The sequence below is a fragment of the Arachis hypogaea genome, chromosome 5 (genome assembly GCF_003086295.3).
Source record: "Arachis hypogaea cultivar Tifrunner chromosome 5, arahy.Tifrunner.gnm2.J5K5, whole genome shotgun sequence".
Classification (NCBI taxonomy): Eukaryota; Viridiplantae; Streptophyta; class Magnoliopsida; order Fabales; family Fabaceae; genus Arachis; species Arachis hypogaea.
In genome coordinates, this window is record NC_092040.1 from 34,166,781 (window position 1) to 34,182,087 (window position 15,307).

At 38.2% G+C, this 15,307-nt stretch overlaps 1 protein-coding gene and 1 long non-coding RNA gene across 6 annotated transcripts; both read left to right on the forward strand.

Moving 5' to 3' along the window:
* The first annotated feature begins 1,192 nt into the window (after positions 1-1,192).
* LOC112801161 (uncharacterized) lies at positions 1,193-5,094 on the forward strand. Of its 5 annotated transcripts, none has more exons than XR_003201772.3 (3): positions 1,193-2,236; positions 2,348-2,474; positions 4,894-5,094. XR_003201772.3 is itself a non-coding variant. In XM_025843735.3 (3 exons), the coding sequence occupies exons 1-2, from the start codon at positions 1,889-1,891 to the stop codon at positions 2,442-2,444; spliced, it is 465 nt and encodes a 154-aa protein (XP_025699520.1). In that variant the 5' UTR covers positions 1,193-1,888; the 3' UTR covers positions 2,445-2,474; positions 4,894-5,094. The 5 variants fall into 5 exon arrangements, 3 of the variants coding, with proteins under 3 accessions (XP_025699520.1, XP_025699521.1, XP_029154137.1); XM_025843735.3 differs by having other exon boundaries at positions 2,328-2,474; XR_011881983.1 differs by lacking the exon at positions 4,894-5,094 and adding an exon at positions 2,961-3,252 and having other exon boundaries at positions 1,197-2,236.
* A 4,287-nt stretch (positions 5,095-9,381) lies between these two features.
* LOC140184679 (uncharacterized) lies at positions 9,382-11,285 on the forward strand. Its single transcript, XR_011881984.1, has 3 exons — positions 9,382-10,369; positions 10,481-10,607; positions 11,094-11,285. It is a non-coding gene; the product is annotated as an uncharacterized lncRNA (long non-coding RNA).
* Positions 11,286-15,307: the final 4,022 nt, after the last annotated feature.

Genomic DNA, 15,307 nt, shown 5'->3' on the forward strand with positions numbered 1-15,307 from the left:
CAAGTTATGGTGGTTTGAAGATCAAAGAGAGTTAGGTTTTCTCTCTTTTCTTCTCTCTTCTCAATTCAGCGCCCCACACACCTTCTTTAGGGCAAAATGAGCTGAAATGCTCATAACTAATGTTTATATATGTTGGGTCTTGGGCCCACTTAGGCCCAGTTCACTTATTTTTGTCCGTTGGCCCAATTTTGGGCCAAAACCTTTAAGATTAGCGCTCCAAATCGCACTTTAAATATTTCTACCTCCCCTAATCATAATTCCTCATTTCTTAATCTTATTTACTCATAATCAATTTTCTCAGCTGCAGTACCAGACAGGTCTCAGCCGGTACTGTCGGTCAAAATTCCACTGCGCGCTTTTACGCAGAAAACTATGTCTTCCGACTCGGAAAAATTCACTGAATCCAAATATTATATTTAAATCATCAAATTCCAATTGCCAAATATTCCAATCATATTCGCTCCTACTTAACTCATTATTTAATTAATTTCGGTTAGACCGGGTATTACATGGAACATAATTAGGCAAAGATATATATGAACGATATGATATGGTAAAAAATATTTGAACCATTTTTTCAAAAAGTATTTTGAAACAAAGAATTTCACTGCTAGCAATCAAGGAGGAGATAACACCAAGTCACTTTGGCACAAATATAGATTTTGCGTTGAAGTGAACTAATCCCTAAAACATAACTTCTATTGTAAGACCCAAAACCTTTGAAAAGTCTTTTTATGAGTAAGTCTCAAATCATATAGTTATTTATAACACTAATTTTAGAAATTATTTTATTAAAGATAATTAAGGCAATTTTTGACTTATCAGATTTGAGATAAGTTATGATTATTATCCAATTTCATAATTATTGGGTTCTTTTATATATTTAAAGTATAAAGTTGATAGTTATGAAATAATAAGGATTTTATGTGATTTGGATTAGATAAGTAATATTTTAAATATTATTATTGCTATTTTGGAAAATGAAGAAATTAATTATATTATTTCTAAATTTTAGATTTGGGCATCTTATTGAAAATAATTTGTAAAATTGATGAGCAAATAATATTTTCCATATACAATTAGTGTTGATTTAATTGGGTTGCAATTATTATATTACCCCAGTTTTATGTGAAATTACGAAATTACCCTTGACCCTAATTTTTGAAAAGGAAAACCCTAACCCTAAAACCCTGACCCAGTACCCGTTTCCCCTCCTTGAATCAGCAGCAGCTGCTGCCCCTCTAACTTGAACACACAGTTCCCTCCTTGCACAGAAAAAAAAAAACGAAGCAGAGAGGGAAAGGGAGACTGAGTCGCGGCGGAGGAGAAGGGGAGGTGAGCCACGCTGCTGCCTCCGTGCAACCCGCCGCCACTGCGTCGTCCTTGTCGCAGCCACTCCCGCCAGCACTCATGCCGCCGATTTGTCGCACGAGGAGCCGCTGTCCTTGCTTGCCGTTCCCCTCGGAGTCATCACCGTCGAGGGCCCGCAGAGGAAGAGAGAACGACGCGAGCCAGCGCCACCACCGAGGAGAGGAACTTGTGCTGTCGCCTCTATGGCCGTCGCTGTTCCTTCAGAGCCGCCTCTGCTATTCGTGCTACCATCTTCGACCAAGCTCGTCGCCGTCTCTGCTTAGCGCCGCCGCAGATGATGGGTCGCCGAGGAATGCCACCACTGCTGCTATCGTCTTCGCGGCTTGAGTGGTTGCGGTCGCTCCTTGCTGTGAATCCCGTCATGAGCGCCGCTGTCAGCCTCGTGCTTCCGAGTGCCGTCGGTGGAGACGTGTCGGCCAGATCTGCTGCAAGAGAGCGGGAAGGGGAGCGTTCCTCATATGACAAACGGAGCTCGGCAGGGGCTGTGCACCGTCACTGAACTTGCACGCAGAGGGAGATGAGACGCGAGAGGGAGCCGTCACAGGGTTGCTGTCACACCGCGTGGCTGGGCTCGCCGTGGTGGAAGGTTGTCGCCACGAGTGTCGCTACTAGAAAAGGAAACTGCGCCGCCGTGCCTGGCCACCGGAAAAACCCTACAGCCGTCGCCGGAAACACTGCCGATAAGGGTTTTGGATTTGGTTTTCATTCGTTTAAGATTCTGGAAGCTTTATCGTCTCTGTATGTGGGTTCCAGGCACCATTGCCGGAGTCCGGTCGCCGCTGCCGCTTGGGGTGGCTGCCGGGCTACCGCCGAACCGGTTCGAAGACCGCCGCTGTTTCAGTTCAGCCGTTCCTCCTTCGGTTCGGTAAGCATTTTCGGTTTGAAAGTCTTTTGGTTACTATTCTGTTATCATACGCTAAGGTTTGTGGCGTTAATTGCTATACGATTGAGTTCAGTTGTTGTATGTTGCGATTAGAGTTGTTGAGACTGTTGCGAAAGTGGCTTGGAACCGAGGCTTTGGCTGCCGGGATTTTGATTGTGGTTTTCGGGTCGAGGCGGAAAGGACTTTGTGACGCGTTTGAGTTATGGATTTGCGTTTTGAGGTAGGGGCGCTTTCCGCAAACTATAGTTTATTATTGGAATTATTACATATGGATACTGATGTGAGATAATGTATTTGGTGATTGTATAATCCTTATGTGTTGTTGATTGTCCTGGATGAATGTAACTATTATTTGGTTTTGATGAATGGATTGTTGTGTGGATTTGTAAAATGAAATGCTTTTGGGGTTGATTCTTTTGAAGCTTTGATATCTGAGTTTAATCCGTTGAGGATTGATTTGAATTGAGTTAATTATTTTGATAATATGAAAAGTCAAATGCACTTTTGAATTCAGCCTGGTTTACTTTAATTGATATGGTTTTGGACAAATGGATTGTTATTGAACCGTTTCTTTAAAGCTTTGGAAATGAGTTAAATCGGTTGATATTGAGTTAATTTTGAAATGGTATCCTTGAGATACGCCACTGAGGCGATTGTTGGATTTATCCTGCTTTGAATTGATTTCTGGTTTTGTGTTGTTGAAAAGGAACGAGGAACGGTTTAGTTGGGACCCGAACCGGGTGGCAAAAGTCCAGGTTTTAGGGGAGGTGTTGCCGAAATTTTTATAAAATCTTAGTCTTGTTTGGAAGGTTATTTAAAAAGGGTTGGATTTGAGAAATTGTATTATTTGATTTATTAAGAGGATATTTATGTTTTCAAGCTTAATTTACTTGATGAACCTTATACGTTGAGTTTGGCTTATTTAGAACTGAACTATTGTTACCGTTTGAATCACTGAAGGAAAGAATGATGCTTTAATATTGATTTCAATATAAAAAGGAGTTTTTAGTGATTTTTAAAGGAACCTAGACTTTTGATTGAGTAATCAAGTTTGAGACATTTTGGAAGAGTTGGAAAAAAAGGGGTTCCAAAAAGAAATCTAAAAGCGGTTTGATTCAAATGAACCGGTTCCGTTTCAATGAGTTGATTTTTGGACCGGGTTGGAACTTGTGATTTTGTATGGTTCGGTTTCAGAATAAATTCAGTTTTATTTACTTGAACCGAGAATTTATGATTTTAAGAGTTTCAATGAATTTTAAGGAATTGATGTAAGATGACCTTCCCTAAAGACTTTGGACTCTGCCGAGAAACTTTTGTTATAAAATTCCATGGTTGGATGGGTGATTTTGAATGCTTTGAAATAAATCCTTAACTTGCCATGGTTTGAAAGTTTGGAAAGAGAATGCCGAGAGTGGCTCTGTTTTAAAAGGGGAACTCACTTTGAGTAAATTTGGCTTATGAGCCTGAGATGATTTGAGAAACGAGATTTCTAAAGCCAAGGCTGAAAAGAGTTGAAACTTGATTTCAAAGTGAAATGAATAGAGAAAATGATTTATGGCTTAAATGCCGATTTCATGAATTTGATGATTTTGAATGTGGAAGTGCTGTTTTGTTGTGAGCCAGATTGGCTGTGTATGATTATGAATATTGGCTGGTTCTGGATTGAACTGTGAGCCAGAATGGCTGTGTATGCTATGAATATTGGCTAGTTCTGGACTGAACCGTGAGACGGATGGCTAAGATGGATGTTGATCCACGGATGAGAATGAATGCATGTATATGCTGAATTATTGATAATTGTGATTTGCACTTCCACTATCTGAGATACGAGTTTCCCTGGGTAGTAGCAGTGGCTAGCCACCACGTGCTCCAGGTTGAGACTTGATACTCTGTTGACCCTATATCGTAAGTGTGGCCGGGCACTGTGAAAGTCCCGGATGAACTCGCCCCCGAAATATTCACCAGTGAGGGTGATGGATTTGGATCATGTTTATGATCAAGTTTATGATGAGTATAACTCGAGTTGGGGATGCGCGACAGAGGGACAGTCCAATGGTTAGCTACCAGGACTTGTCGGGTTGGCTCTATAACCGACAGATGATATCATCAGCCACTAGGGACAGGCATGCATCATATGCATCTATGTGACATTGTTTGGGTATATATATTGTACTTGGTTTGCCTATGTGATTAACTGCTAATTGTTCTACTTGCAATAACTGTTTGTTTGTGTTTGCATCTTTATACTTGTGTTTGCATCTGGAACTCTGTTGGATTGTGGTGGATTGGTTGTGGTTGGATTGTTTGGGCCTAGGGCCGTGGTTGAATGAGATGGACCGATGGTTGATTTCAATTTTTGTGGTTCTGGTTTGGAATAAGATATGAAAGGTTATTTTGGTTCAGTATAGATAAACCTTTTTGAAATGCTTTGATGTTTTGAGAATTGAACAGTCCCTCTTTCAGAAAAGATTTCTGACTTTACTTTTATTGTAAACTGTTGTTTTTGAAAAGAGGCATAAGATGGTTATTAATCACTGGTACGGTTTATCTTCATGTATCCTATTACAGTAATTCCCAAAAACCCTCTACTGAGAACCCTTTCGAGGATGTTCTCACCCCCTACATTTTTCCCCTTTCAGGATTTGGGCGCAGAAGTTATGAAGAGTTTAATTATTTGTTATTGAGATGCTCTGTATTGCTTTAGATTATTATTTTTGTACCTTCGCCTTTATCTTGATATATTCTGTGAGAGGGATAGGAATTGTACTGTATAATGTTTGTAATATTATTTATATATATGTATGTATATATATGGATGTACTCTTTATGAGTTTCTGTAAGCTATATGGTATGTATGGACGTAAGTTGTACGGCGAAAGTATTTTTGGGAATGGTATTGCGGTTTAAAGTTTTTAAACAGGCTCATATTTTAGTATTAAATAGTATAAGTGTCGTCGTAATGTCTGAGCTATCAGAGTTGCGCAGCCGGAAGCGTGAGCTTTGGTTGTTAGGGTGTTACATTATGGTATCAGAGCAGTTCTTCCTGTAGAGCCTGAGGAATGGACTGATTATGCTTCAATTGCATACTCTGAGTGTTTGTCATGTAATAGGTCTTGTCGAATGACGAGAAATAGGGCTTTATGCGCATGACGGTCTATTGATTAACGCCATTAGTCTTGCGTTGCATAACGCCTAATATTAAGTTTGGCCGGCTTAATACTAGTGACTTGTGTATATGAAAGCACTAATGGGTTATCATAGATGAAATACGAGTTTCGAGTAAAGCGAATCGCGGGTTTTTGGAACGTTAGAAACTATTTCTCGAGGCTATTCAGTTGTGTGTCTTGAAATTCTATTCGAGTCGACCTGTTCTTTCATATCTTAATTTGAAGTTCTTGTTTGCTACTCCTTTCGAAAAGTAATTTGATGTTTCCACTATATTTCTCTATTCATATGCATTCTTGTTTGATCTCAATTGCATATGCTTGTTTGGAATCCTTGTTGCATCTGTCTTTCTCTGTTTGAGTTCTTCCTGATTCCAATATTCCTTGATATAGCTTTGAACTTGTCTTGACGTGCTGTGACTTTTAACTCCGGGTTTTGAATTCATTCTTAAAGAACTTGTTGATTCAATTTTCCTCTTATTTGACAATGATTACAGCTAATTTTGATATTTTCACAAAAGTTGCTGTTGATTTGATATATACTTATCTACACATGTGGAACTTGAAGATTTCTTATGCAGTTTAATGATTATTTATTTCTAATACACCGCCTGGGCTTTTACTGGTTTACGGAACTACATTTACTTTAAAATACAATTTGACTTTCTAGTAATTTTACTACGGTTCCAACGCACATCTTCATTTGATTAGGTATTTGGATATTTTTCAAAATTTTGGAAAGGAAAGCTTTTTCACTTTTATCCCAGTTGAGTCTCATTTGATAAGCTTTACTTAACTCATTTTGGATTGAGTTTGATTTAGCATGCTATATGATTTATGCCATTGTTGTTCTTTTGAGAGTGTTGGACTCATAGCTTTCTTCCTATGAACGGACTAAATTCTCTACTAAACCTTCCATCTATATGAATATCATACTTGACGTTATTTTTAACTAATCTTTTACAATTTGTGAACATTACCAATGATCTTGGTTTTTCCAATCTTGTGAATCTCATTCTTATGTGAGTTAGTTTGATTCGTTTCAAAATAGTGCATCATTTATATATCCTCTCATTATCTTTACAAAAGTTTTTAGTCGAAGATTTATCCTTGAGAAATTACTAATGATTGAGTTGTCTTTTCCTACGACTTTTCTTTTGGGTCAATTGGAAGCTTGTTGGATGTTTCACGACTAGTGAATCTTGTTTGAACTACCTTAATTTAAAACCCTCTCTTGCATGGCTTGACTCTTTTTAAGTACATCCTAAATTTCTTGAATATCCTTCTGAGATGGTGATTTCAGGTATACTTTGGATTCTTGTTTCGGACTTTTTGAACTTTTGAATTCTCTTTGAAAAGGTTCTAAACTGAATTTATCTTTCTGTTGCTTGATTGGAATTGAAGCCATTGTTCAATTTTGACAAAGATGATTTAAAGTGACATGTGCTATTTTAAATGAAGTTTTGAGAAGCTTCCTTGGTTAGTGGAAACATGTCCGTTTGTAACACACTACTTGTTTCCTTTACCAGATTGTAAGCGAATTTTTACCTCGGAATTTCTTTTCTAAAAAGAGTTTAACTCCTCTTTTGTCCTTGCTATAAATGTTATACACGCTTGTTTGAATATGGACTTTGATGATTTTTGAACAAGCATTTGATTCTTCTTCCGAGTTTTATGAATTGCTTTTGGTTAAGTTGTGCTTCTAATTACCTTTCTAAAATATCTGGGAAAATATTTTAGCTCTTAGCCAAACTGGTGTGCATTTTGTTTTCAAAATTTTGCATGATCTACTTCAACCTAAAATTGTATTACAGCAAAGCCACGTTATTGCTTTTGTTATTCTCTTGGAGAATGTTTGTTACTTAACTTTTCTTCTAAATTGCGAAGTGATTTTTTTTGCAAGTTTTCGATTCTTTTGTGAACAATACATTCGGAAGTATTTTAATCATGCTCTTGAGTTCTGTGAGCTTTGTCTTGGGTTGAAAATCTTCTCTTCTGCAAACCTCATGCTTCTTCGGCTTAGCTTGAAATTGTTTCAAACTGATGCACTGATTTTTCTGCTTATTGGTCTTATTGAATTTCTTTGATCCAAGGGTCATCTTTGAGGTTGTCAGTTGATTTATTCCTAGGAAACTTCATTTGCTTGATCATCCTTGTTGTCTGGGATTGGATACATTCCCTCGGATCTATGAGTACTATCCTTGACATTTGACTCTCCTTTCTAAATCTTGTATCCTTTTGAGTAAACTCGAGAATTGTTTTGATATCACGTGCGACTTGTAGACATAGTAACGCGATACGTTAGTTCTTTAGGACGTGATATATGTATACGGAAGGTGAAGCGGTAGGTGTGCAACGTTGAGTTGTGGGTGATTTATTTCTTGCGAGCGGGTTTGCGATCGTTAGGCTTATGATCGGCCATGAGATTGTAAAGTGCCTGATGGAGTTAGAAGGTTAAGGCTTTGAGGTTGAGATGAGATTAGTGTGCGGATGTTGAGCACGTCGTTGTAACCTCATCCTATTTTATAACCTTCAATGCATTGCCTCACTACCACATGCTTGAACCATGACATCTTTTGCATTTGAGCCTTTCTTGTAACGTTTGCTTTGCAAATTTTTTTGCTTATTATAAAATGTTAAATTTATCTGAATAAATAAAACCAAATAAAGATATGATAAGCTATTTCAATTGTGGCAAATGTTGAGTCACCAAAAAAAAAATTGTGGCAAATGTTTTGTTTTATATTTAGAATAGCTTTTCTTTTTTTTTTCTTTTTTATGAAAAAGTTATCTTATTTTTGAAATTTGAACTTCGGATAATCTTATGATCATATGAGTTTTTCTAAATCTTGTATCCTTCTGAGTAAACTCGAGAATTGTTTTGATATCACGTGCGACTTGTAGACGTAGTAACGCAATACGTTAGTTCTTTAGGACGTGATATATGTATACGGAAGGTGAAGCGGTAGGTGTGCAACGTTGAGTTGTGGGTGATTTATTTCTTGCGAGCGGGTTTGCGATCGTTAGGCTTATGATCGGCCATGAGATTGTAAAGTGCCTGATGGAGTTAGAAGGTTAAGGCTTTGAGGTTGAGATGAGATTAGTGTGCGGATGTTGAGCACGTCGTTGTAACCTCATCCTATTTTATAACCTTCAATGCATTGCCTCACTACCACATGCTTGAACCATGACATCTTTTGCATTTGAGCCTTTCTTGTAACGTTTGCTTTGCAATCACACTCCTACCCTTGTATCCTTATGCATACGACCATCCAAGTATTTGAAAATTGTATATATGTTTATATTTTGAGATATTTTTGCTTCTTCCTTAAATGTGTTTAAGGGTGAACTGTTATGAGATTTCTTTAATTTTGTATCAATTTTCGAGGGCGAAAATTTTTATAAGGTGGGTAGAATGTAAGACCCAAAACCTTTGAAAAGTCTTTTTATGAGTAAGTCTCAAATCATATAGTTATTTATAACACTACTTTTAGAAATTATTCTATTAAAGATAATTAAGGCAATTTTTGACTTATCAGATTTGAGATAAGTTATGATTATTATCCAATTTCATAATTATTGGGTTCTTTTATATATTTAAAGTATAAAGTTGATAGTTATGAAATAATAAGGATTTTATGTGATTTGGATTAGATAAGTAATATTTTAAATATTACTATTGCTATTTTGGAAAATGAAGAAATTAATTATATTATTTCTAAATTTTAGATTTGGGCATCTTATTGAAAATAATTTGTAAAATTGATGAGCAAATAGTATTTTCCATATACAATTAGTGTTGGATTTAATTGGGTTGCAATTATTATATTACCCTAGTTTTATGTGAAATTACGAAATTACCCTTGACCCTAATTTTTGAAAAGGAAAACCCTAACCCTAAAACCCTGACCCAGTACCCGTTTCCCCTCCTTGAATCAGCAGCAGCTGTTGCCCCTCTAACTTGAACACACAGCTTCCCTCCTTGCACAGAAAAAAAAAACGAAGCAGAGAGGGAAAGGGAGACTGAGTCGCGACAGAGGAGAAGGGGAGGTGAGCCACGCTGCTGCCTCCGTGCAGCCCGCCGCCACTGCGCCGTCCTTGTCGCAGCCACTCCCGCCAGCACTCATGCCGCCGATTTGTCGCACGAGGAGCCGCTGTCCTTGCTTGCCGTTCCCCTCGGAGTCATCACCGTCGAGGGCCCGCAGAGGAAGAGAGAACGACGCGAGCCAGCGCCACCACCGAGGAGAGGAACTTGTGCTGTCGCCTCTATGGCCGTCGCTGTTCCTTCAGAGCCGCCTCTGCTATTCGTGCTACCATCTTCGACCAAGCTCGTCGCCGTCTCTGCTTAGCGCCGCCGCAGATGATGGGTCGCCGAGGAATGCCACCACTGCTGCTATCGTCTTCGCGGCTTGAGTGGTTGCGGTCGCTCCTTGCTGTGAATCCCGTCATGAGCGCCGCTGTCAGCCTCGTGCTTCCGAGTGCCGTCGGTGGAGACGTGTCGGCCAGATCTGCTGCAAGAGAGCGGGAAGGGGAGCGTTCCTCATATGACAAACGGAGCTCGGCAGGGGCTGTGCACCGTCACTGAACTTGCACGCAGAGGGAGATGAGACGCGAGAGGGAGCCGTCACAGGGTTGCTGTCACACCGCGTGGCTGGGCTCGCCGTGGTGGAAGGTTGTCGCCACGAGTGTCGCTACTAGAAAAGGAAACTGCGCCGCCTTGCCTGGCCACCGGAAAAACCCTACAGCCGTCGCCGGAAACACTGTCGATAAGGGTTTTGGATTTGGTTTTCATTCGTTTAAGATTCTGGAAGCTTTATCGTCTCTGTATGTGGGTTCCAGGCACTATTGCCGGAGTCCGGTCGCCGCTGCCGCTTGGGGTGGCTGCCGGGCTACCGCCGAACCGGTTCGAAGACCGCCGCTGTTTCGGTTCAGCCGTTCCTCCTTCGGTTCGGTAAGCATTTTCGGTTTGAAAGTCTTTTTGTTACTATTCTGTTATCATACGCTAAGGTTTGTGGCGTTAATTGCTATACGATTGAGTTCAGTTGTTGTATGTTGCGATTAGAGTTGTTAAGACTGTTGCGAAAGTGGCTTGGAACCGAGGCTTTGGCTGCCGGGATTTTGATTGTGGTTTTTGGGTCGAGACGGAAAGGACTTTGCGACGCGTTTGAGTTATGGATTTGCGTTTTGAGGTAGGGGCGCTTTCCGTAAACTATAGTTTATTATTGGAATTATTACATATGGATACTGATGTGAGATTATGTATTTGGTGATTGTATAATCCTTATGTGTTGTTGATTGTCCTGGATGAATGTAACTATTATTTGGTTTTGATGAATGGATTGTTGTGTGGATTTGTAAAATGAAATGCTTTTGGGGTTGATTCTTTTGAAGCTTTGATATCTGAGTTTAATCCGTTGAGAATTGATTTGAATTGAGTTAATTATTTTGATGATATGAAAAGTCAAATGCACTTTTGAATTCAGCCTGGTTTACTTTAATTGATATGGTTTTGGACAAATGGATTGTTATTGAACCGTTTCTTTAAAGCTTTGGAAATGAGTTAAATCGGTTGATATTGAGTTAATTTTGAAATGGTATCCTTGAGATACGCCACTGAGGCGATTGTTGGATTTATCCTGCTTTGAATTGATTTCTGGTTTTGTGTTGTTGAAAAGGAACGAGGAACGGTTTAGTTGGGATCCGAACCGGGTGACAAAAGTCCAAGTTTTAGGGGAGGTGCTGCCGAAATTTCTATAAAAGCTTAGTCTTGTTTGGAAGGTTATTTAAAAAGGGTTGGATTTGAGAAATTGTATTATTTGATTTATTAAGAGGATATTTATGTTTTCAAGCTTAATTTACTTGATGAACCTTATACGTTGAGTTTGGCTTATTTAGAACTGAACTATTGTTACCGTTTGAATCACTGAAGGAAAGAATGATGCTTTAATATTGATTTCAATATAAAAAGGAGTTTTTAGTGATTTTTAAAGGAACCTAGACTTTTGATTGAGTAATCAAGTTTGAGGCATTTTGGAAGAGTTGGAAAAAAAGGGGTTCCAAAAAGAAATCTAAAAGCGGTTTGATTCAAATGAACCGGTTCCGTTTCAATAAGTTGATTTTTGGACCGGGTTGGAACTTGTGATTTTGTATGGTTCGGTTTCAGAATAAATTCAGTTTTATTTACTTGAACCGAGAATTTATGATTTTAAGAGTTTCAATGAATTTTAAGGAATTGATGTAAGATGACCTTCCCTAAAGACTTGGGACTCTGCCGAGAAACTTTTGTTATAAAATCCCATGGTTGGATGGGTGATTTTGAATGCTTTGAAATAAATCCTTAACTTGCCATGGTTTGAAAGTTTGGAAAGAGAATGTCGAGAGTGGCTCTGTTTTAAAAGGGGAACTCACTTTGAGTAAATTTGGCTTATGAGCCTGAGATGATTTGAGAAACGAGATTTCTAAAGCCAAGGCTGAAAAGAGTTGAAACTTGATTTCAAAGTGAAATGAATAGAGAAAATGATTTATGGCTTAAATGCCGATTTCATGAATTTGATGATTTTGAATGTGGAAGTGCTGTTTTGTTGTGAGCCAGATTGGCTGTGTATGATTATGAATATTGGCTGGTTCTGGATTGAACTGTGAGCCAGAATGGCTGTGTATGCTATGAATATTGGCTAGTTCTGGACTGAACCGTGAGACGGATGGCTAAGATGGATGTTGATCCACGGATGAGAATGAATGCATGTATATGCTGAATTATTGATAATTGTGATTTGCACTTCCACTATCTGAGATACGAGTTTCCCTGGGTAGTAGCAGTGGCTAGCCACCACGTGCTCCAGGTTGAGACTTGATACTCTGTTGACCCTATGTCGTAAGTGTGGCCGGGCACTGTGAAAGTCCCGGATGAACTCGCCCCCGAAATATTCACCAGTGAGGGTGATGGATATGGATCATGTTTATGATCAAGTTTATGATGAGTATAACTCGAGTTGGGGATGCGCAACAGAGGGACAGTCCAATGGTTAGCTACCAGGACTTGTCGGGTTGGCTCTATAACCGACAGATGATATCATCAGCCACTAGGGACAGGCATGCATCATATGCATCTATGTGACATTGTTTGGGTATGCATATTGTACTTGGTTTGCCTATGTGATTAACTGCTAATTGTTCTACTTGCAATAACTGTTTGTTTGTGTTTGCATCTTCCTACTTGTGTTTGCATCTTCCTACTTGTGTTTGCATCTGGAACTCTGTTGGATTGTGGTGGATTGGTTGTGGTTGGATTGTTTGGGCCTAGGGCCGTGGTTGAATGAGATGGACCGATGGTTGATTTCGGTTTTTGTGGTTCTGGTTTGGAATAAGATATGAAAGGTTATTTTGGTTCAGTACAGATAAACCTTTTTGAAATGCTTTGATGTTTTGAGAATTGAACAGTCCCTCTTTCAGAAAAGATTTCTGACTTTACTTTTATTGTAAATTGTTGTTTTTGAAAAGAGGCATAAGATGGTTATTAATCACTGTACGGTTTATCTTCATGTATCCTATTACAGTAATTTCCAAAAACCCTCTACTGAGAACCCTTTCGAGGATGTTCTCACCCCCTACATTTTTCCCCTTTCAGGATTTGGGCGCAGAAGTTATGAAGAGTTTAATTATTTGTTATTGAGATGCTCTGTATTGCTTTAGATTATTATTTTTGTACCCTCGCCTTTATCTTGATATATTCTGTGAGAGGGATAGGAATTGTACTGTATAATGTTTGTAATATTATTTATATATATGTATGTATATATATATAGATGTACTCTTTATGAGTTTCTGTAAGCTGTATGGTATGTATGGACGTAAGTTGTACGGCGAAAGTATTTTTGGGAATGGTATTGCGGTTTAAAGTTTTTAAACAGGCTCATATTTTAGTATTAAATAGTATAAGTGTCGTCGTAATGTCCGAGCTATCAGAGTTACGCAGCCGGAAGCGTGAGCTTTGGTAGTTAGGGTGTTACATCTATCATTCCCAAATCCCGTGATTCGCATCATTTATTACTTCTACTTTGTCTATGATAACCCGTTGGTGTTCCCATATACATAAATCATTAATATGAAGTTGGCCAGACTTAACACCATGAGGTATGCAATGGTAAGCTAACAGCATTAATCAACAGACAGTCATGCATCTAAAACTCAAACTCTTGTCATTAAGACAAGTCCTATTGCATGACAGACACTCAGAGTATGCAGTGAAGCATAATCAGTCCATTCCCAAGGCTCTAACAGGGACGAACTGCTCTGATACCATCATGTAACACCCTAACTTTTAGTACGTCATGATCGTACCAAAAATAAGGCGTTACTAACCTATTTTCCTTATTTACTAATTAATATTGAGCCTTTAGTTCGATATTGCATTTCAACTTTAAGAATATGCCGAAAAGTTGTATTTTTTTATTTAATCAAACCCAATCATCAAAGAACACTAAGTAATAACAATCACATAATTATTAATAACAATAAATATTGTACAAAAGAAATCAAAAGAAATTCAGATACAATTCCTATCCCTCTGTATAAAAATAAAATCTTTATAACAAAGGCGAGGGAATTCTATGAAAGTAACTCAACAAATAACTCAACTTCAATAAAACTAATAGCCGTCCGCAGCTTTAAACTTAGTCTTCGAACCTGTGTCATTGAAAGGGTTGAAGATTTGGGGTAAGAACAAACCACACGTTCTCAGTAGGGATTGGGAATGCCAAAAGAGTAATGAAATAAAATACAAAAAATTAACTTTATTCAATAAAACCATATTTTTATCAAACCTTTTAAAAATACTTTTTACTATTACTTTATATAATTACTTACCTTCTTTAAATATCCGAACTTAAGACAAATCTCAACCATAACCTCAATTCTCAGTCACCTCAATACACAAACTAACAACACAGAAAATAGATCAACACACAACAAATAGCAATAAGACAAACAGTACAATCACAGAGAGACAAGATAAGCAAACAAAATCAAATGCAAATGTGCAAACAATGATGATGCATGTCTATTCCTATCGCAGGTAATGAGCTTATTTGTCGGTTTCGACCCGCACCCGACGCAAACCGACTCGCGAGTCAGATAAGGCATTCCAGCGGCATAACCTCTGCAAGTTTCTACTTCTTGCAGGCGCTGATTCTCCAGCTGAAGTATGCCGAACATGACCTCTGCAAGTACTTGCAGGCGCTGATTCTCCAACTGAAGCATGTGCCACTTTCTCCTGGAACCCATTCCATACACACGGGCGTTCCCGCATATTGATTCACTTATAAAGCCCACAACTTAACATTTTTCCATCGGCACCATAACCATTTACGTTCCGTCACCCTCTCGTGACCTTTTACTCAATTCATAAATTGCACGTGCCGTGTTCTCTTTTCTCCTTCTTTCTTCTTCTTAACAAACCAAACTCAAATCATAATTTAAAATAGAATTTCTCCTCAAAAGATTGAATTTAAACATTATACTTTTCTTAGTAAATCAAAAATCAAATACTATTTTTGAATCAGATTTGCTTTTAAATAACGCTTTAAACAAAGTCTTAGAATTTTATAAAAATTTTGACAGCATTTTCTCTTAAATTCGAACTATGCCACCCTTCTAGGGTCCCAACCAAATCATTTTCGGTTCTCAAAAATCATCCTTAATAAATTAGTCAGTCCAAAATCCAATGCCAAATCATTTTACAAATCTAAAAGTTAACCAGGTTCAATTTCAAAATCATTTATCAAAATAAGCTTGTAAATCAGATTTTTAATATAAAGTTTGCTTTTTAATGTAAATACATATTTAAATAAGGTTTTCAAAATAAAATCACTTTTTTTATACTTTTACAAAA